The 22027-nt window shown below is 42.8% G+C and overlaps 2 protein-coding genes across 2 annotated transcripts; one reads left to right on the top strand and one right to left on the bottom strand.

The window, feature by feature from the left end:
• The first annotated feature begins 1395 nt into the window (after window positions 1-1395).
• LOC127213236 (PRAME family member 12) lies at window positions 1396-5839 on the top strand. Its single transcript, XM_051173542.1, has 4 exons — window positions 1396-1676; window positions 1951-2538; window positions 3259-3799; window positions 5768-5839. Exons 1-4 carry the CDS (start codon window positions 1396-1398, stop codon window positions 5837-5839), a joined length of 1482 nt encoding a protein of 493 aa, XP_051029499.1.
• A 7577-nt stretch (window positions 5840-13416) lies between these two features.
• On the bottom strand, window positions 13417-16028 carry LOC127213235 (PRAME family member 12-like). Its single transcript, XM_051173541.1, has 4 exons — window positions 15748-16028; window positions 14835-15422; window positions 13561-14117; window positions 13417-13466 (listed from the first exon to the last, which is right to left on the bottom strand). Exons 1-4 carry the CDS (start codon window positions 16026-16028, stop codon window positions 13417-13419), a joined length of 1476 nt encoding a protein of 491 aa, XP_051029498.1.
• Window positions 16029-22027: the final 5999 nt, after the last annotated feature.

Genomic DNA, 22027 nt, shown 5'->3' with positions numbered 1-22027 from the left:
TTGGGGGAGAAGTTTTTTTCTGTTTGTTTGTTTTATTTTGTATGTTTTTGATTTTTCAAGGCAGTGTTTCTGTATATTGCTTTGCAGCCTGTCCTGGAATTCAATCTGTAGAAAAGGCTGCTCATGAACTCACAGAGATCTGCCTGCCTCTGTGCCCCAAGTGCTGGGATTAAAGGTGTGAGTCACCAATGCCTCATCATGGACTATTTTTAGAGAGGCTCTTAGGTCTTTAGTACATCTGGGGTTTTCCCCTTTCCCACATCTGATTCACTCAAGCCAGGGATATAAATGTTCAAATAAGATTGGGTGGGGACATGGTCAATTATCCAATCAGATGGCAGCTTTTGATGAAGGTGGGGCCATGAAGGGAAGGTGTAAGATGAAGTGGGCATATAAGGGTTAACATAGCCAGGGAAAATACTGTTTGTGGAATTCTCAAATGACTACCACACCTGGTGGGATTGGAACACCTGTTATGTGTGTCCTGATCAGGTAAGCCATTTCCCCCCTGAAGACACACAACCTTACCAAGAATCACCAGTGTCTCAAGTCATCTTAGTAATCATTGTTTTATTGTTCCATTTGGTGTGACTATTTGAAGCTGAAAATCTCATTTAGCCCATGTTATCTTAGAACTCCATATGTAGCTTAGTGTTATGAGTACTGAGACGTGGAGCTAACCTGCTGTGCCCGTTAAGAGATTGCTGAGGTTGCAATAATCAAGGGCAAAGACACACTGAGCAAGTACTCACAAACAACTCCAGTCTGGCTTAAAATTCAAAGTAATTATAGACTTGTTAACTGAAGAAGAAGAAAATTCTATAGAAGCAGACAGTGGGCCATGAGTCTCAGGAAAGCATCAAGTTGACAGTATTCAAACTCCCAAAGAGTGGTCTAGAACTTAGTGTGGCTCCAGGTCTAACGTTTTACTAATGATAGCAACTGTATCCATTTCACATATGCTCCCAACAAGTTCCATTGATTGAATGCAAAGCATACTTAGCTGTGGATTCTTTTACTTTGGTCTTGAGATTCATGAGAGACATTTGAAGATGGTTTCCCACAAAAGCATTGGGCTCTTGTTTAATTCTCCAGTTTCTCATTTCCCAGGGCATTAGTGTTAAAGGGAGAAGTGGATGTGATTGGCAGAATAACAGGGAGATTTGTTCCCATGAGTGCTTATGTCCAAGAGGCCTTTGAGGGACTCATGGTTATAAAACAGACAGACAGAGTGTAATAGGAAATACAAGATTTCCTACATTTCTAGACTAGAGACAAAAGCCCTGCATGATTTATGGAAAGAAGGGGCGGCAAAGAGTCCTGCTAAAAGTGACTTGTCTGAAAGGGTTAATTCCTCTGAATATTTCTACAGCACCTGTCTGTGTGAAGGTCAAGATGAGCTCGCCCTTGACACTCCAGATGCTGGCAAGAAGTAGTCTGCTCAAAAATGAAGCCTTGGCTATCTCCGCTCTGAATACGCTACCCATGGAACTCTTCCCACCGCTATTCAAAGATGCCTTTAAGGGGAAACAAACAAACATCCTGAGGGCTATGGTGGCAGCCTGGCCATTCACATGTCTTCCTGTGGGAGCCCTGATGAAGTTTCATGACCTGAAGATATTGGAGGCTGTGCTAGATGGCCTTGATTTGCTGATTCAGCAGAAGGATCGACCTAAGTGAGTGAGAAACAGGAAGCATGGAGGGGAAGGGAGTGGATGGTAGGAAGTGACTACAGAGTTCAGAAAGTGGTCCAAGTTGAAAACTCACAGTGGTTCATGGAGCACACTACTAATAGAGGTAGTCAACATACAATTAGTCTACAACGGCCTGGTTATCCAGCCACTAAAAGGGAAAGTCTTGGTTTAAAGAACAGATTTATTGTTTTTGGGTCAGGGCAGATTATACATTATTAGTCATGGCATTTGAAACCCCTTCTTGTTTGACCAACAGGAGTTGGAAACTAGAAGTGCTTGATTTTCGGGATGCCCATCATAACTTCTGGAATGTGTGGGCTGGAACAGAGGATGGTGTCTGCTCTCCAGATGTCATCAGCGAGACCCAACCAGTGGTGCACCATCCCGAAAGAAAGGGAAAAGAAGTTGTGACTGTGATGATGAACCTTTCCCTCAAGTCCATGCATCTCTGTAAATACCTTAAATATTTCCACTGGTGGGCCAAGCAGAGAAAAGATGTGCTGCAGGTGATCTGTGAAAAGCTGGAGTTTGGTGCGCTGCCAGACTATAACCCCCTAGAGCTGCTGGAGATATTTGAGCCAAGCTGTATACAGGAACTGGAAGTGAATGCTCGCTGGGACCTGAGGACCCTCTCAATATTTGCCCCTTGCCTGGGCCAGATGAAAAACCTTCAGAAACTCCTTTTCAAAGAAATCTTCATGCCCTTGAATTGTTTTTGGAACCAAGAGATGAAACAACAGTGTTTTCGACAGATCATTTTCCAATTTTCCCAACTCAACAAGCTCCAGCATCTCTATTTGAATCGTGTCTTCCTCCTGAATGCAAGACTGGACCAAGTGCTCAGGTGAGGAAGGATAGAGAGGTTGTTCCACAGGCCAGAGAATAGCCTTTCTGTGTTACCTGAAACATCAGTGTACACCTGGGGCTTGCCAGCCACTGGTGAGTACACATGGATTTTACCTTAGGAAGATTGATCTAGTAGTCTTTCTGCTATTCTTGCAACCATCATCTAGAAAAAGTCTTTGAAACCTGACCTGCAGAGGGGAGGAGATTTTAAACCACATATTGCCCCATGTCAGCACTGTCCTCAGAACTGTATGCACAGTTTACATCGCTCTCTGATTTTCCAAGGGACAGGGGCTCTCTGAGCACAGGTAGTGTCTAAGTCAATGGAAAATAACTGAGAGTGATTAGGGTCACAGGGAAGAGCTCTCAGTAGTACAGAGGCTGTGCTAGGAGGTGGGACTCATGAGGACCAATGTTAGCACACACAGGTAAGGCTCTGAGTTGCCACCAGGTCTTCTTTCTTGGTTTCCTGCTGGCCCCATTTGTCATCTGATGAGGTTTTGTGTTTGACAGTGCAGAGGATCCAGGGTTGGGGAACCTAAGCAGTCATACGATTTTGCCTATGCTGTTACTTCTCCATCTGAGAGCATTCTGGACTTGGCCTCCATCAAGTTCTCAGAACGACATTAGGACATACTAACCTCTGCTCACTTGAAGTTGGTGTCCTTTCTCTATCACATTTAAACTTACTGAGATAATCTGCTTTGTCTTTCTGTAGGAACTTGCACAGTCCCTTACAGACCCTAGCAATCACTCGTTGTGCACTATCAGAATCAGACATGAGTTACCTGTCCCAGTGTCCAAGCATCCATCATCTTACACGTCTGGACCTGAGTGGAGTCTACTTATTAAATGTAAGTCATCCAATTCTAGGAAGACTGCTAGAGAGACTTTCAGCTACCCTGCAGACATTAAAATTGAAGGATTGTATGCTCATGGACTTCCAAATGGGTGTCATCCTTCCTGCCCTGAGCCAATGTTGCCAGCTGGTGGAGGTGAATTTTATGAAGAACTTCCTGTCTTTGACCAGCCTTAAGAAGCTGCTTCAGCACACTGCCAACCTGACACAGCTCACTTTGGAGATGTATCCTGCCCCTGATGAAGTATATGATGACATTGGTGATGTCCTGCCAGACAGATTTGCCCAATGTTGTTCCGAGCTCATGGAAACACTTAGAGGTATAAGACAGCCAAAAGAGGTCTACTTTGTGAGTAAGAAATGTCTAGATTGCCAAGGATTCTGTGTCTATGAACTGGAGGCCTCCCTATGTTCATGTTGGGAATAAAGAATGAGAGATTACTGCTGGCCTGAGAAATAAAAGCCAGGACTCAAGTGACTCATAAGAGACACAGAGCAGGCCTATTCAAGGAGTTTTGGGACATTTGGAGAGAATGGCGTTCCTTTGAATCAGATTAGACAGATAGCTTTGACATGGAGTATCTGCTTGGGCCAACAGTAGACCCCCCCCCACTTGGGCCAGGAAAAGAGATTTGAGAACATTATGGATTGCACCCCAGCACAGTCTGTGTGCAAGTACAGGATCACAAGGAAGGGGATAAAGACAGTCGATAGTATTAAGAGCATCATGGACAGGAAGAAATGTGTTCCATGCCTCTGACTGCACCCTTTCTTTGTCTAACTTACATAAAGATTTGTAATATGTGCATATATATTTCCTTTTAGAAGAATAACATTGACTGTAGAATGAACTGGTGTTGAGAGTATGGTCCTCTCACTTTTCATCTGTGATCTTTCTCTGGTCGTGAGAGGCATTTAAGCTGGATATTACTTCCCCCATCATCCTTAACATTACGGTTTTCAACAAGTTCAATAAAAGTACTTTTGCCTGATAGTGTGTTGCAAAGTTTGCATCACTCTCTTTTGTATCCTGTTTTACCCAATTTGGATAGCATACTGTCAACAATCAAGACAAGAGCATATACTTGCCCTGTGGCTATTTTTGTTAAAAAGCATGCAAACTTCATATGGGTCTCAGCTGGAGGGACCTCAGACAGTGGAACCAGGATGTATTCCTGGTGCACAAAAAAACCGTGTGGACGTATCCTACATGGAGGGATGCTGCCTTGACCTAGAGACAGTCCCTACTTCAAATGACTTGACAGATTTACATGACCCCACATGGATGGCATTGCCCTACATGTGGAATTGGGGTGGAGGGATGGCTGGGGAGGGTAGTAAGTTTACATATGAGGGGGCAGAGAGGGTAAGAGGGAGGGAGGGAGAGGGAGCTGGGATCGACATGTAAAGTAAAAATAAATAAATAAATAAATAAATAAATAATAACTTCATGTGGAGTTTCATCAATGCCCATTATCTTCTCTGAAGTAGATTGTTGCTGCTTGGAGCAGACATGTCTCATTGTAATAAAAATAAGTTGTTAAAACATGTTAAATGCCATATTCTATAGATACCTGAAGTGTTCAAAGATGACCTGTCTTTCTAAACTTTTTGACCTTGAAAACATACCTAATGTCTGGATCCTCTGCTAAAGAGGCCTCAGCTGGAGAGTGTCAGGCCCTGGTTAGGTCTGCTTATCCACATGGAAACATTCTGAGTCCCAGCATGCAAGATTTTTGACACCCAATGTGGGGCCTCTGCTGGAGAGGCCTCAGCTGGAGAGTGCCAGGCCCAGGCTAGATCTGCCTCTCTGCCCAGGTAAATCTTGAGTTACAGCCTGCAGGATCTTTGACCCTCATCTCCAGGACCAATTTGGGTTGAATCCCTGCCACATTCTTTCCTGGGAACTCCCTTGATTGGCCCCACATCTTGCTCCCCCTGTGCTCTGTCCCCAGTGAGAGCACTCCTGGTGCTCTGATACACCCCCACCCACCCACCCCCACCAAGATCCTGGCATTCCCCTACCCCGTGTCCTACCCTGCACACTGTCCCACCCCTCTGGTTGAGCACTGGGACAGAGGGTGAATGCAACAATCCTGCTACCTTCGGGGAACTTCCTGGAGCTGTCCTGAGCACATTAGACCTGCCTATTCACAGGGGACCACCCGGAATCCCAGCCTGCCTTATCTCTGACCCCTATCTCTGGTCCTCTGCTGAAGTTCCGGGCCCTTCCCAGAGATCCAACTATCCCCTTGAAGCCATCCAGCATCCCTGTGGAATGGATCCTTGACCCCCATTGCCGGGCCTCTGCTAAAGAGCCCTCTACTGGAGGGTGTCAGGCCCCAGCTAGGTCCACATATCTGTGCAGGAACATTCTGAGTCCCAGGTTGCACGATCTTTAACATTCATCGCCTGGCGTCTGCTGGAGCCTGATCTTTGACCCCCCATTACCAGGCCGTGCATGAGGGAGATCTCAAAGAGAGCTTGGACCACCCAGAGCTACAGACATGAAACTTCTGACCCACCTAAGCCCATGGGGGAGTACCAGAGAGAGAGAAAGAGAGAGAGAGAGAGAGAGAGAGAGCCCACCTGCACCTACTGGAAGTTATGGGAAGGAAACAATACCAGAAAACATCTAACAATAGAAAGATAAGCATAACACCACCAGAATCTAGGGACTTTACACCAACTAGACCTGAACACCCCAAAGCAGATGAAGTAGAAGAGAACAACTTAAAACATATAGTCATAAAAAAAAGATAGAAGCCCTCAAAGACAATGTAAGAAAATCCCTTAAAGAAATGGAAGAAAAAACAAACAAAAAAATTGGAAGAAATGAAGAAATCGCTTAACGAAAGTACAGAAAGCCAAGATAAAGAATTAAACAGGTGAAAGAAATGGATCAAGACTTGAAAACTGAAATAGAGAAACTAAAGAAAACACAAACTGAATGAATGCTGGAAACAGAAAAACTGGGCAAACGATCGGGAACTACAGACACAAGCATAACCAACAGAATACAAGAGATGGAAGAGACAATCTCAGTGCTGAAGATAAACTAGAGGAAATAGATTCATTGACCAAAGAAAATCGTAAATACAACAAATCTTTAACACAATACACCCAGGAAATGTTGGACACCGTGAAAAGGCCAAACCTAAGAATAATAGGCATGGAGGAAGGTAAAGAACCCCAACTCAAAGGTGCAGAAAACATATTCACCAAAATCATTGAAGAGAACTTTCCCAATCTTGTAATGAGTTTTTTCCTCCTACCTCTGGTCTTGTCCCAATTAACACCCTGAGACTCTGTATTAGATATAATTCTGTTGGCTAGGTAATAATTTCTTATCAGCTAGCTCTGTCTTAATTATTAACCCATGTGTTAATCTATGTATTTCCATGTGGTCTTCTTACCAGGGAAAGGGGCCAGCTTCTCATCTCCCCAGTCTCTCCATGTTGACTCCTCCTTACTATTCCCTCCAATCCTCCTTGTCTCCTAGTCCCGCCTATCTTGCTTTCCTATTGGCCAACAGTGCTTTATTCATTAATCAGTATGAGAAACATATTTACAGAATCGCATCTCCCTTCATCTTCTCTTTTCTGTCTAAATAAAAAGAAGGGTTTTATCCTTAGCACAGCAAAATATATCACACAACAATTATCAAATAAGAATCACAGTTAACAATATTTAGTCCATTAACATTTAGCAAGATTTAAGAAACTATTCCATCATCTATTTCCTCTTTGTGAGTCTAAGGTTGTATGTGTAAATTATCTTTAATCCTAACTAAGGAAAACTATAACCATAACTATCTCTCTTCAATTCCTTCAAAGACCACAGAAGGATAGTATATAAACTCCAGAAATGACAGAGACATCTTGCCTTGTCAGTCACCTGAAGTTCTTCTGTAAGCTTCCATCCTCAGCCAATAGGCCATAGTGTCTCTGGCAGACTCTTCAGCAAAGCAGGAAATTTTAAACTGTCTTCTTGTGTTGGCAGTTTGTCAGTCACTTTTCTCTGTGTACTGTAGACTGTCTGGCAGACTCTTCCATGAAGCAGGAACTCTGCAGCAATGTCCATCTTGAATCAGCAGTCACTTTTCTGTGGGTCCTGCATGTCCAGTTTATACATCACAAAGTCAAACAGTCCAGACAAGAGCAGTATCTTGTCCAAATGGCCAGTCTTGCCACATTGGAGGCAAACTCCATAATGAGTTTTTTCAATGTCCATCTTCCTTTCTGATGCAGGTGGTGTTGCTTGGAGCAATTATGTCTCACTGTCAAGAAAACCCCTAAAACATTTTAAATGCCATATTCTGTAAGTCTTTGAAAAGTTTGAAGAATGCCTATCTATCTCAAATACATCTCTGCATATCTAGAAAACCTAACTAACACTATAAGTTTTGACTATTATAGGTAACTATCTATAATATGTCCTAAATTGTACATTACATTTCTAAACGAACTATGAAAACACAATATCTAAACAAGAGGAGAAATATACATATCATAAAATTGACATTAAATTGTATCAATAAATGAAAATCCATTCCAAAACAAAGTATTCATATCTATATCATAATCGCCTTTTTTACCTTTAAAAAGATATTGGTTGTGATCATTAACCATTTATAACCAACCCTATTTAAAAGAAAACAAACATTTATAAACAATATTTGGGAAGTTGGGCGTCGTTCTTTCCAAACTAATTCCTGCTGATAGGGGGCACAGTCATGGAGGATCCTAAGAAGATGCAAAAATCCTGGCCATATTCTGCAAGTCTGCTTTGTTCAAGCTGTTTTGAATGTTGGATCACCAGGAATGCTGTTTCAGGGGGTCTGACATACTCAAACCACATTAGTCTGGAAGAATCCACAGCTTTTCATTTTCTGTGGAAACAAAAATAGAAATCCTTTTCCCCAGTAACTTGTCCTTGAACTTAAATTTTTGAGTCAAAGCATTTTTTTATTTTATTATTTTATTTTATTTTATATAACAAAGTCCAATTAAATGAAAACAAACATTTATACACAATATTTGGGAATTTGGGCGTCATTCTTTCCAAACTACTTCCTGCTGGTAAGGGGTGCTGTCATGGGGGATTCGAAGAAGATTCAGAAATCCTGGCTGTAGTCTGTAGGGCTGCTTTGTCCAGCTGTTTTGAATGTAGGATCACCTTGTACTCTGTTTCAGGAGGTCTGGCGTGATCAAACCACATTAGTCTGGAAGGAATCCACATCTTTTCATTTTCTGTGGAAACAAAAATAGAAATCCTTTTCCCCAGTAACTTGTCCTTGAACTTAAATTTTGGAGTCAAAGCATTTTTTTAAAATTTAATTTATTATTTTACATGTCGATCCAAGTTCCCTCTCCCTCCCTCCCTCCATTCCTCCCTCCTTCCTCCCTTTTACCCTCCTTGCCCTCTCACATGCACTCTAACAACCCTCCCCTCCCATCCCCCCACCCCAATTCCATATGTAGGGGAATGCCATCCAGTTGGGGTCATGTAGATCTGACAGGTCATGTGAAGTAGGGACTAGGGCTTCTCTCCTGTCTCTAGGTTAAGGCAGTTATCCCTCCATGGGGGATGTGTTCGCAAAGTCCTTTTGTGCACCAGGGATACATCCTGACTCCACTGTCTGAGGTCTCTTAGACTGCTCAGTCCTTCTGGCTGAGACCCATTTTCAGGGGGGCCTGAGTCAGTCCCATGCTGGCTTCCCAGCTATCAGTCTAGTGGCCGTTAGCTCCTCCTTGTTCAGGTAAGCTGTCTCTATGTGTTTCTGCCGCATGGTCTTGTCCTCTCAATCTGCATCTGGGTTCTAGTTTGATTCAGTGTTTATGTATGGGTGTTTGATCCTGTTTTCAAAGGCATTAGTTGAGGGCTCCATGGAGAAGTTAGTTGTTGATCTCACTCTCCGGGAAGGGCATTTATGATAGCCTTTCCACGGAAGCTCAAATTGTTAGTTGGGAGCAGTCTTGTAGTTCTCTAGACCTTTCTTTGTGTTCAATTTTATCTTCAAAACAATATTGGCTCCCTCTTTTATGTTCTCTCTCTCTGTCTCTGTCTCTCTCTCTTTCCTATCTTCTATTCCTCACCAGGCTCAATCTTCCTGGTCGCACAGGTTTTCCTTTCCTCCCCCTCATTTTCTCCTAATTCTCTCTCCATTCGCTGTGCCTCCCCCCTCCCACTTCACCTGAGCTCTGGGGGACTTCCCAGTTCTGTGAGGGACTTTATATGAATCTCTTAGAATACACCTTGTATCCTAGTTCCTCTGGTGGTGTGAATTATAGGCTGGTGATCCTTTGCTCTAGGTCTAAAATCCATATATGAGTGAGTACATACTGTGTTCCTCTTTTTGTGACTGGGTTACCTCATTCAGGATGGAGTGAGTCAAAGCATTTTTAAAATATATAAATTTCATTAATCCAGCAGTATTTCCTTTAATAGTTGTTTTCTAAGCAGTAAACGATATAAAGACAATATAATGCCATACAGTATCCAGATTCTCTCTGAGCTTTTCATATGTATGTGTATGTATGTATGTATATATATATATATATATATATATATATATATATATATATATATCTCCAAGACCATTTAAATGAAAACAAACATTTATAAACAATATTTGGGAATTTGGGTATCGTTCTTTCCAAGCTACTTCCTGCTGGTAAAGGGCACTGTCATGGGGGATTCTAAGAAGATGCAGAAATCCTGGCTGTAGTCTGCAAGGCTGCTTTGTCCAGCTGTTTTGAATGTAGGATCACCTGGTACTGTTTCAGGCGGTCTGGCTTGATCAAACCACATTAGTCTGGAAAGAATCCACAGCTTTTCATTTTCTGTGGAAACAAAAATAGAAATCCTTTCCCCAGTAACTTGTCCTTGAACTTAAATTTTGGAGTCAAAGCATTTTTTTAAAATTTAATTTATTATTTTACATGTTGATCCCAGTTCCCTCTCCTTCCATCCCGCCTTCCTCCCTCCCTCCCTCCCTGCCTCCCTCCCTCCCTTTTGCCCTCTCTGCCCTCTCACATGCACCCTAACCACCTTTTCCTCCCATCCCCCCACACCATTTCCATATGTAGGGGAATGCTATCCAGTTGGGGTCATGTAGATCTGACAGGTCATGTGAAGTAGGGACTAGGGCTTCTCTCCTGTCTCTAGGTTAAGGCAGTTATCCCTCCATGGGGGATGTGTTAGCAAGGTCCTTTTGTGCACCAGGGATACATCCTGGCTCCATAATCTGAGGTCCCTTAGACTGCTCAGTCCTTCTGGCTGAGACCCATTTTCAGGGGGGCCTGAGTCAGTCCCATGCTGGCTTCCCAGATTTTCACCAATCCTACAACTGACAGAGGGCTGATCTCCAAAATATACAAAAAATAAAAAAATAAAAAATAAAAAAGAAATAAAAGAGAGAGAGAGAGAAAAAAAAGAAACAAAGAAAGAAAAACACGAAAATGGTCATCAAAACACCAAATAACCCTATTAAAAAAATGGGTGCAGACATGAAAATATTCTCAACAGAGGAATTCAAAAAGGCTGAAAGACATGAGAGAAAGTGATCAACATCGTTAGCTATCAGGGAATTGCAAGAGATACCATCTTACTCCTGCCAGAATGGCTAAAATTAGAAACACCAATGACAACTTATGCTGGAGAGGATGTGGAGAAAGGGGAACAAACACTCTTGCTCTGCTGGTCAGAGTGCAGACATGCACAGCCATTTTGGAGACCAGTGTGGTGGTTCCTCAGGAAATTGGGAATCAATCTACCACACGACCCAGTGATCCCTCTCGTAGTCATATACCCAAATGATCCACATCCATGCAACAAAGACATGTGCTCAGCTGTGTTTATGGCTGCATTATTTGTAATAGCAAGAACCTGGAGGCAACCTAGATGCCCCTCAAATAAAGAATGGATAAAGAAGATATGATGGCACATCTACACAAAGCAATACTACTCTGTGGGGGGAAAAAATAATGGAATCTTGAAATTCTCAGGCAAGTGGATGGAACTTGAAGAAACCTTCCTCAAAGAAGTAACACAGTCATCAGAAGAAGAACATGGTGATGGGAGATGTTATTTTGTATATGTTTTTCATATGGTTAATAATAAAGCATTGTTGGCCAATAGGAAAGGAAGATAGGAGGGACTAGGAGACAAGGAGGAAATAGGAAGTAGTAAGGAGGAGTCAAGATGGAGAGTCTGGAGAAAGCAGTATGCCACCGGCTCCCTGGTAAGAGAAATACATAGATCAGCAGAAATGGGTTAATACTTAAGACAAAGCTAGCCAATAAGAAACAAGTAACCGGGCCAACAGCATTGTATCAAATACAGAGTCTCTGTGTATTATTTGGGGCTGGCGTGGTAGCAGGACAAGACCGGGCGGCGGGCGGAAAAAGCCATACTCGTTACAACATGGTATGTACTTGCTCACGTATGGATTTTAGACATAGAGCAAAGCATCACCAGCGTATAATTGACAACACCAGAGAAACGGATACACAAGGAGGATCTAAGAGATTCATATAAAGTCCCTCAATGAAGGGGGAAGCAAAAAGTTCTCCAGAGCACAGGGGTTTGGGGACCCGTTAGTGGAGTGGGTACTAGGACAAATAGAAGGGGAGGAGAGGAAAGCACGTGGGATTAGGAAGATTGAGTCAGGGGAGGAATAGAAGAGAGAAAAGAGAGAAAAAGAGAAAGAGAGAGACCATAAAAGAGGGAGCCATTATAGGATTGAAGAGAAAACTGAATCTAAAGAAATGTCCAAATACCTACAAGACTGACCCCAATTAAAACTTTGAGCAACCTGATAATGAGATCAACGACTAATTTGTCCAACACCATGGAGCCCTCATCTAGTACCTGATGGAAACTTAAGCAAACACCCACAACTAAACATTGACCCGACTGGAATTCAGATGCAGACATGGAGGACAAGACCAGGCTGTAGAAACACATAGAGACAGTTTACCGGAACTCTCTATGTGTGAATCTATGGAGATTCCCACATGGGCATCATTAGTATACCTGCTATTATCATTTTCATACTTTGATGTGTTATACCCTGTGTGGTTATCCACCTCTAAACTGGCTTCCTGTTTAATACTATAAGTCCATTTGTATTTTTCCATACTTTTATTTATCTTTAAGTAAATGTCTTTTGAAGGGCATGTGTGTGGTATGTGTATATGTAGATGGAGGTAACAGCAAGCCCTTCAAGAAACCAGAAATGAATGTCAGATATCCGGAAAGAGGTCCAAGTGTTTCTGACCCCTAAGATCAAACACTGGTCCCCAGAAAAAGCATGAAGCACCCTCATTCTCTGAGCCATCGTTCCAAGAGTTTCTCTCAGACTTTTTGATGAGATTACATGAAGCTGAGGTGTAAAAAACCCAAGAGGGTGGCATGTTAGGTTATTATTTCTCTGAAAGTTCTAAGACCCAGAAGGTGTAGAGACAAAGAGACACAAGAGTATGCAAACACAATGAGCACAGTGCATAGGTCTGAGATTGTCAAGGGAAACCCTTAATAAATTAAAAGTCTGCAACACACTCTCTCATGAAAAAGCATTTTTTATTGAACTTATTGGAAACTATAATGTCAAGGATGGTCGCACAAGTAATATCCGGCTTAAATGCCTCTCATAACCACAGAAAGACAGATCTCAGTTGAAAAGGGAGAGGACCGTACTCAATACCAGTTCATTCTACAGTCAATGTTACTCTTCAAAAAGGAAGTATATGTGCACATATTACAAGTCTTTATGTAAGTTAGACAAGAAAAGGTGGAGGCAGAGACATGGAATACATTTCATCCAGTCCATGCTGATCTTTGTACTATGCACTGTCTTTATCCCCTGCCCTGTGTCTATGAACTCTCACCCACTGACTGTGGTGGGGTCAGTCCACAGTGTTCTCAAATCCCTTCCTGCCTGAAGTTGGGGCTTCACCGTTGGCCCAAAGCAGATGACCAGCCCCTGATTGTCCATGTCAAAGCTTCTCTTTCTCACCTCTGATTCCTTGGGTTGACATTGTCTCCAAACATATCCAAAACACCTTGAATAGACAAGCTCTGTGTCTCTAATGAGTCACTGGAGTCCTTGAATTCATTTCTCAGGCCAGCAGTAATCTCCCATCCTTTATTCCCAACATGAACATAGGGAGGCCTCCTGGTGAAAGGCACAGAATCCCCTGCAATCTAGACTATTCTTACTAACAAAGTAGACCTGTTTTGGCTGTCTTATTACTCTAAGAGTTTCCAGGAGCTCGGAACAACATTGGTCAAATCTGTCTGGCAGGACATCACCAATGTCATCATACACTTCATCAGGGGCAGGATACATCTCCAAAGTGAGCTGTGTCAGGTTGGCAGTATGCTGAAGCAGCTTCTTAAGGCTGGTCAAAGACAGGCTGTTCTTCATAAAATTCACCTCCAACAGCTGGCAACACTGGCTCAGGGCAGGCAGGATGACATCCATTTGGAAGTCCATGAGCATACAACCCTTCAATTTTAATATCTTCAGGGTAGCTGTCAATCTCTCTAGCAGTCTTCCCAGAAGTGGATGACTTAAATTTAAAAAGGTGACACCACTCAGGTCCAGATGTGTGAGCCGATGGACGTTTGGACACTGGGACAGGTAACTCATGTCTGATTCTGATAGTGCACAACGAGTGATTGCTAGGGTCTCTAAGGGACTGTGCAAGTTCCTACAGAAAGACAAAGCAGATTATCTCAGTAAGTTTAAATGTGATAACGAAAGGACACCACCTTCAAGTGAGCAGAGGTTAGTATGTCCTAATGTCGTTCTGAGAACTTGATGGAGGCCAAGTCCAGAATGCTCTCAGATGGAGAAGTAACAGCATAGGCAAAATCATGTGACTGCTTAGGTTCCCCAACCCTGGATCCTCTGCACTGTCAAACACAAAACCTCATCAGATGACAAATGGGGCCAGCAGGAAACCAAGAAAGAAGACCTGGTGGCAACTCAGAGCCTTACCTGTGTGTGCTAACATTGGTCCTCATGAGTCCCACCTCCTAGCACAGCCTCTGTACTACTGAGAGCTCTTCCCTGTGACCCTAATCACTCTCAGTTATTTTCCATTGACTTAGACACTACCTGTGCTCAGAGAGCCCCTGTCCCTTGGAGAATCAGAGAGCAATGTAAACTGTGCAACAGTTCTGAGGACAGTGCTGACATGGGGCAATATGTGGTTTGAAACCTCCTCCCCTCTGTAGGTCAGGTTTCAAAGACCTTTCCTAGATGATGGTGGCAAGAATAGCAGAAAGACTACTAGAGCTCATTCAGAGGTCATATCTGTCTGTACTCACCAGTGGCTGGCAAGCCCCAGGTGTACACTGATGTTTCAGGTAACACAGAAAGGCTATTCTCTGGCCTGTGGAACAACCTCTCTATCCTTCCTCACCTGAGCACTTGGTCCAGTCTTGAATTCAGGAGGAAGACACGACTCAAACAGAGATGCTGGAGCTTGTTGAGTTTGGAAAACTGGGAAATGATCTGTTGATAGCACTGTTGTTTCATCTCTTGTTTCCAAAACCAAAGCAAGGGTGTGAAGACTTCATTAAGAAGGAGTTTCTGAAGGTTACTCATCTGGCCTAGGCCAGGGGCAAACTGTGCAAGGGTCCTCACGTCCCAGCGAACATTCACTTCCAGTTCCTGTATACAGCTTGGCTCAAATACCTCCAGCAGCTCTAGGGGGTTATAGTCTGGCAGTGCACCAAACTCCAGCTTTTCACAGATCACCTGCAGCACATCTTTTCTCTGCTGGGCCCAACAGTAGAAATATTTAAGGTATTTACAGAGATGCCTGGACTTGAGGGAAAGGTTCATCATCACAGTCACAACCTCTTTTCCCTGTCTTTCAGGATGGTGCACCACTGGTTGGGTCTCTCTGACGACATCTGGAGAGCAGACACCATCCTCTGTTCCAGCCCACACATTCCAGAAGTTATGATGGGCATCCCGAAAATCAAGCACTTCTAGTTTCCAACTCCTGTTGGTCAAACAAGAAGGGGATTCAAATGGCAGGACTACCAATTTATAATATGCTTTCACCTCACTCATCCACTTCCCTTGCCTTGAATGCATCCTGGAAACCAAGACTCAAAAGTTCCCTTTCTAGGGGCTGGCAACAGAGGCCGTGGTAGACTCATTGTGTGTTGACTACATCTCTTAGCAGTGTGCTCCCTGCACCACTGTCTCTTTTCAATTATTCACTTCTCTAAGAAAGCTCTCATCAACTCCATCTACATTCTCAACTGTGTAGTCACTTCTCTGCATCCACACTCTTCCCCTCCATGTCACACTTTCTGACTCACCTAGGTCGATCCTTCTGCTGAATCAGCAGATCAAGGCCATCCAGCAAAGCCTCCAATATATTCATGTCATGAAATTTCATCAGGGCTCCCACAGGAAGGCATCTGAATGGCCAGGCTGCCACCATAGCACTCAGGATGTTTGTTTGTTTCCCCTTAAAGGCATCTTTGAATAGTGGTGGGAAGAGTTCCATGGGTAGCTTATTTAGAGCTGAGATGGCCAAGGCTTCATTTTTGAGCAGACTACTTCTTGCCAGCATCTGGAGTGTCAAGGGCGAGCTCATCTTGACCTTCACACAGACAGGAGCTATAGAAATATTCAGAGGAATTAACCCTTTCAGACAAGTCACTTTTAGCAGGACTCTTTGCCCCTTCTTTGCATAAACCATGCATGGCTTTGGTCCCTAGTCTAGAAATGTTGGAAACCCCGTATTTCCTATTACACACTGTCTGTCTTTCTCAGAGCCATAGGTCCCTCAAAGGCCTCATGGACATGAGCACCCATGGCAACAAATCTCCCTATTACTCTGCTAATCAAAACCCTGCTCCCCAGAGTACACAGCCCTGGGCAATGAGAGAGTGGAAAATTAAACAAGAGCTAGACTCTTTTGTGGGAAATCATCTTCAAATGTCTTTCTTGATACTCAAGATCAAAGATAAAGATCCCACAGCCAGGTTTGCTTTGCATTCAATCAGTGGGGTTTGTTGGGAGAATATGTGAAATGGAGACAGTCACTGTCATTTCTAATATTTTAGACCTGGAGCCACGATGAGCCCTAGACCACTCTTTGGGAGTTTGAGTACTGACAATTTGTCAACTTGATGCTTTCCTGAGGCTCATGGCCATGTGTCTGCTTCTACAGATTTTTCTTCATCTTCAGTTAACAAGTCTATAATCACATTGAATTAAATCCTTTTAAGGCAGATTGGAGTTGTTGGTCGCTACTTGCTCAGTGTGTCTTAACCCTTGAATATCGCAACCTCGGCAATCTCTTAAAGAGCACAGCGGGTTAGCACAAAGACTCAGTCCTCACAACACTAAGCTACATATGGAGTTCTAGGCTAACCAGGCCTAAATGAGATTTTCAGCTTCAAACAGAAAAACCAAATATAATAACAAAACCAAGGTTACTAAGATGACCTGAGGGACTGGAGATCCTTGGTAAGGTTGCTTGTCCTGATGGGGTTGAATGGCTTACCTGATCAGCACACACATAACAGGTGTTCCAATCCCAGCAGTTGTGTTAGTGACTTGAGGATCCAAAAAACTGTGTTTACCCTGGCCAGGTTATCCTTTATATGCCCATATACTCTTACACCTTCCATTCATATCCCCACCTTCAGTCATATTCTGCCATCTGATTGGATATTTGAGTATATTCCCACCCAATCATACTTGAACTTTCTCATCTGTGACTTGAGAGAATCAGATGTGGGAAAGGGTGGAAAGCCCAGATTATTCCAAAGACTCAGGGCAACTCTAACACCAGTCCATGCACAGGCATTGGTGACTCACACCTTTAATCCCAGCACTTGGGGCAGATCTGTGAGTTCAAGAGCAGCCTGTTCTACAGATTGAATTCCAGTACAGACTGCAAAGCAATACATAGAAACCCTGTCTTGAAAAACCAAAAATTAACAAAACAAACAAACAAACAAACAAAACATAGAACAGAGTCTATGGTAAGAGTAAAAACCCATTCTCCAAGTCATCTCAAACACTAGGGATCTCCCTATGTATTGTTAAATAATTAGTTTTATAGTTTTTATCAGCTTTCCATTTTATGTAATCATTACCATGATGAGTGGAATCTAACCAGGGTTTCAGTGACCTTCCAACATTATTGGAAATATAATGAAACAAGATATGTTCGGGTTGATTACATCTACTTTCAGGACAGAGATTGAACTGAGTTAGATCCTGTTGAAAACTACAAAATCAATTGTATTTTTTGAGGCAGTATTTCTCAGTGGTACCACCCTACATTCCTGGTAGTAGCTCTAAGACCATGCTATGCTAGTCTGGAACTCACAGAGACCTGACTGACTCTAAATCCTATGTGCTGCCATTAATGGTAAGTGTAGCATGATACATAGCAGACCCACAGACGGCCAAGCCATACCTCTTACCTTTATGTCAGGAAGAAAGCGCTGATCCTGTCTCCACAAACTCTCACCAAGTTTCAGGCAGCTTCTCCTTGGAGAGGCTGGAGAATTCTGAGACTGACTACTCAGTCCCCTGCTTCTACCTTTTATACCACTCTAGTGCTGGGATTAAAGGTGTGAGCTCTGTAACTGTATCCTGGGATTAAAGGTGTGCCTGACTTCTATGGCTAGCTGGTAGGGCTGCTTTGCTATTTTGATCTCCAGTGGCTTTAAAATTCATGAACAATGGATTAACACAAAGAAGTGTGGCAACTGCACTAAATCAGGATCTTTTCTTTCATTCTTTCTTTCTTATTTTTTTTTCTTTTATGTGGGTTTTGTTTTCTTTTAATTTTTTTTAAGACAAGGTTTTTCTGTGTACCTTCGCAGCCTATCCTGGAATTGAATAAAGTGAGGCCCCTCTTCCTTAGCCTCCCAAGTACTGAGATTAAAGGTGTGTACCTCCACCATCCAGCTGTAGCAGGACTTCTTACAAGCTTGTTTGCTGTGGTGTGTACAGACTGATCTTTTAGCCTCTGGTCAGGCTAAACATAGTCAACTCTGGTAAGGTCTGGGAGCCTAGCAATTCTGATGCCCCATGCAGTAGCCATTATTCAGGAGGATGAGAAAGAAGGAACCTGTCTGGAATTCATAGTGAGCTCAAGACCAGGGATTTAGGCGGCTTTTTTTGTCCCATGGTAAGTCATGAAATGCTCTGTGAACTGCTCATGGTGTCAGATGTACATAGGGGCTTTCACATCTTCCCATACAGGAAAGAGAATGAACTGACACTGGTTGGAATGCAGAGACTTTAATTCTGAGTTTTGGGAATAAAAGATAAGAGCCACCATACTGGAATTTATTTGAGGATATTCAGTCTTGCCTAAAATAAGCAAGACAGTCCTTGAATTCCAGATCTTTCTGGCTCTGTACAGATTCCTGGGCTCATTTTCAAAGTCTAGTATGAATCTGTTCTGTAGTTCAGTTTGTGTTGGACTCCCTTCAATAAGGCTTCACTGATTATGGTTTTGTATTGTTATAATTATATTTTTCCTGAACTATAGTATACAAGTTATTCTGGGATGTACCACTAGCTTTGATAACACAAGACACATGTCCTTGATGATGTTAGAACTGATCTTTTGGAATGTGGTTGTTTCAGCCTTGACTCTTTGACTTGACAATCTGAGTGACATTTAAAAAATAAATGTCTAGGACAAACATACAAGACATGAAAGATTTTAGTTTGCAGAGCAAGGATGTAGGAAAAGGGCAGAAGAATAATTCTTGCAAACAGAATATAGAAAATCATAAAGAATGGACACTGACATGGGTGAAGAGATCAAGAATTATGAGAATAAAAAAGGTTACTATGGTGATGAGGCTAGTGGTTATATGCTAGACTGACCTTGTTAAATAGGGCTAGTTACTGAATCATCAAACCTTTGTGGAATACCTGAAGGCTCTAAATGTACAGCTAACAGTAAGCCAGAATATAAAAGAAGTTTCTCACAGGTCTTGGCCCACAACAAGGAAATAGGCCCCCAACCTTGAAACAAATGGTCCCAGATAAACAGACATATCTGGGTCATACCTAGCCAATGGACACTCTGGGGAATTTCCAGGTCATTCTATGGTTTTTTCCCTTGAAGAAGAACAGGTCACACCTGGGTGGTCTCTCAAACATGACATCATACTTTGTAATCAACCACCTTGTGTCCCATGCATGTGTGCTGATTTGCGGTTTGTCTCTATAAAAAGAGCCTGAACCCTTTGAAGGGTGGCAGCTTTCCCCGAGATTGCTGTCACCCTACTGCACTCTTTTAATAAACACCTCTTGCTTTTGCATCTCCTGGTTTTAGTGTTTGTGGGGCTCTCCCATTGCCCCATCAGGACCCCAGAATTAGGCTCCTACACTGGAATCCTCTTAGTCTTTCCACAAAGTGTTGGCACTACAGGCTCCGGCAAACATGCCAGGTGTAACAATTTAAATAAATAACCCAGAGACTAATAATAGACTTCAAACTTTCAGTTGATTTAAAAAAATAATCCAAAGCAGCTGGCCATTAGCCCTTACCTGAAGCTCAGGTTGAAAGGGATGTTCACTCATGACCTCTTCACCAAAACTTAAACTGCTTCCTCTCTCAATTTTCCTGGAGAATGAATGCCAATCTTCAGTGAGGCAGCAGAATGAATTTCGGAATCTGAAAACCCTGCTTTTATTTTTGTATACCTTCCAGTTCTGGCAATAAAAACATGTCCTCTGTGACTCTTTTAGACTCATCCAAACTCTTGTGTGCCTAGGTGGCCCCTAACTCAGACAGATCCATATATCACTTAATCCTGAGTCCTAGAATTAAAGGTATCTACGACCACCGTCCAGCTTCTCCCGCAAGGATTAAAGTTGTGTACCACCACTGCCTGGTCTCTATAGTGTGAAGATGACTTTGCTTTCCTGAATACTCAGTAAAGCTTTCATCCATCATAAAGGATAGATCACTACAGCCTGGAATCTATGTAGTGTTTAACAGCAGAATGCACTAACCTGGCCTCACAGCTAGAACACAGAATCCCAACATTCTCAATGATAGGCAAGACCATGGTAAAGAGGAAGTAGCATGTGCTACATAATGAGTTCCATTTAGGTAGCTGCAAGATTCTCCTAACCTTGAATCTGAGACCCAAGTGAGAGGGCATTGACTGAGAGTGCCAACAGTGTATTGCTCCAGGCTCCCAGGGTCTGGCTATCCCTTTCTTGCTACCATGTTGGAGAAATACTCACTCATCCCTACTACCATGAGTTTATTTACTCGCCTGACTCCAGATTATACTTGGGAAACACACAATTGTCTTTCTAACTCCACAGACACTTGTGCAGCATCGCATTGTTCTCCATATCAAACTCAGTACCTGGGAACAGAGCTTACTCCATACCGCATTGGTTCCAAAACCTTGAAACTCGTGTGAAGCCATGTGCTCTGTGACCTATTGAAAAGAGGCCTGTCCCTAGGATTTCAGGACCTGCACAGCTTTGACTCTGACTAGGTCAGTCTGATGGGAAGAGACCAACCCACAGACACAGGTAGAGAAATGCTATTGAGTTCAATGATAGCCTAACGTGTGTAGTGAGACTCCATGATAATAAATGAAAGAGAATGCATGTCCCTAAAACATGGCAGTGAAGCTTTAATATCTTGAGGGAAGAAACATGAAAAGGACTGGGAAGAGCTTTCAGAAGTTGATGCTGACATTTGTCAAGAGTAGAGAATGGAACCCTGCATCCAAAATTTACTTGAAATCATCCTTCCACATGGAAGGTAGAGCTGGGTAAAATGTGTTCATTCATTCAATGTAAGTATTAAACATAGTAGTCTTCTATCTTTGTCCTCTGCTATGGAGATCACACATGGGCATCTTCAGTATACCTGCCTTTAGCTTTTTCATACTTTGATGTGCTAAACCCCGTGGGGTTTTCAACCTCTGGGCAGGCTTCATATTTAATACCATGGATTCATTTCTTTTTCTTAATATTTTAATATTACTTATCTTTAATTATGTTTATTAAAGAGCATGTGAGTGGTATATATGTGTGTAGATGGAGATGACAGCAAGTTCTCCCAGGAGCCAGACTAGAGAAATGCTGGGAAGGAGTGAACTGTGTACTCTGAAGGAGATACACCAGAAACCCGGAAACAGAGCACATTTATCAGATGCAATCAACAGAAGAGTACAGCTACTCATGGGAATGTATTTTTGTGGGGATCTGTGTCAAGGTTTGATAATCCTAGAGAGGAATTCCTCCATCCCATACATTGTGATTCCATGTCTCTATACCAAGCAGAAACCTTCCACAATTTATTGCTACCAAAGGCAATGTGTGCTCTCCAGGTCGTAGACACAGGATTGAAAATATTTATAGCAGAGGGTTATCGCAAAAGAGACTGTCTTGGGCCGTCTTTTGAACCTGAGTATATCCAGGATCTCAGGATAAAGTTGATCAAATCTGTCTACAAGTACTAGGCCCCTGTTGCCATAGCACTCCAGAGGGGCAGGGTACAGCTCCTGGGACAGCTTGCTCAGCCTAGCTATGAGATGAGCAGTGAGTGCTCCTAAGTATTGAGCCACCTCACAAACCCCT

The sequence above is a fragment of the Phodopus roborovskii genome, unplaced genomic scaffold (genome assembly GCF_943737965.1).
Source record: "Phodopus roborovskii unplaced genomic scaffold, PHOROB, whole genome shotgun sequence".
NCBI lineage: Eukaryota > Metazoa > Chordata > Mammalia > Rodentia > Cricetidae > Phodopus > Phodopus roborovskii.
Note: the sequence above shows the minus strand (reverse complement) of the source record. Positions and strands in the feature narration are given on the sequence as shown.

Bases quoted from the DNA above. Each gene is read 5' to 3' on its own strand.
- LOC127213236 (XM_051173542.1), top strand. From the start codon at position 1,396: ATGAGCTCGCCCTTGACACTCCAGATGCTGGCAAGAAGTAGTCTGCTC. The intron at 2,539-3,258 runs GTGAGGAAGGAT...GTCTTTCTGTAG, and splicing joins AGACTGGACCAAGTGCTCAG to GAACTTGCACAGTCCCTTAC. The intron at 3,800-5,767 runs GCCTCCCTATGT...ATATCTGTGCAG, and splicing joins TCTGTGTCTATGAACTGGAG to GAACATTCTGAGTCCCAGGT.
- LOC127213235 (XM_051173541.1), bottom strand. From the start codon at position 16,028: ATGAGCTCGCCCTTGACACTCCAGATGCTGGCAAGAAGTAGTCTGCTC. The intron at 14,118-14,834 runs GTGAGGAAGGAT...GTCTTTCTGTAG, and splicing joins AGACTGGACCAAGTGCTCAG to GAACTTGCACAGTCCCTTAG. The intron at 13,467-13,560 runs GTTGGGAATAAA...TGTCTATTCAAG, and splicing joins GGAGGCCTCCCTATGTTCAT to GTGTTTTGGATATGTTTGGA.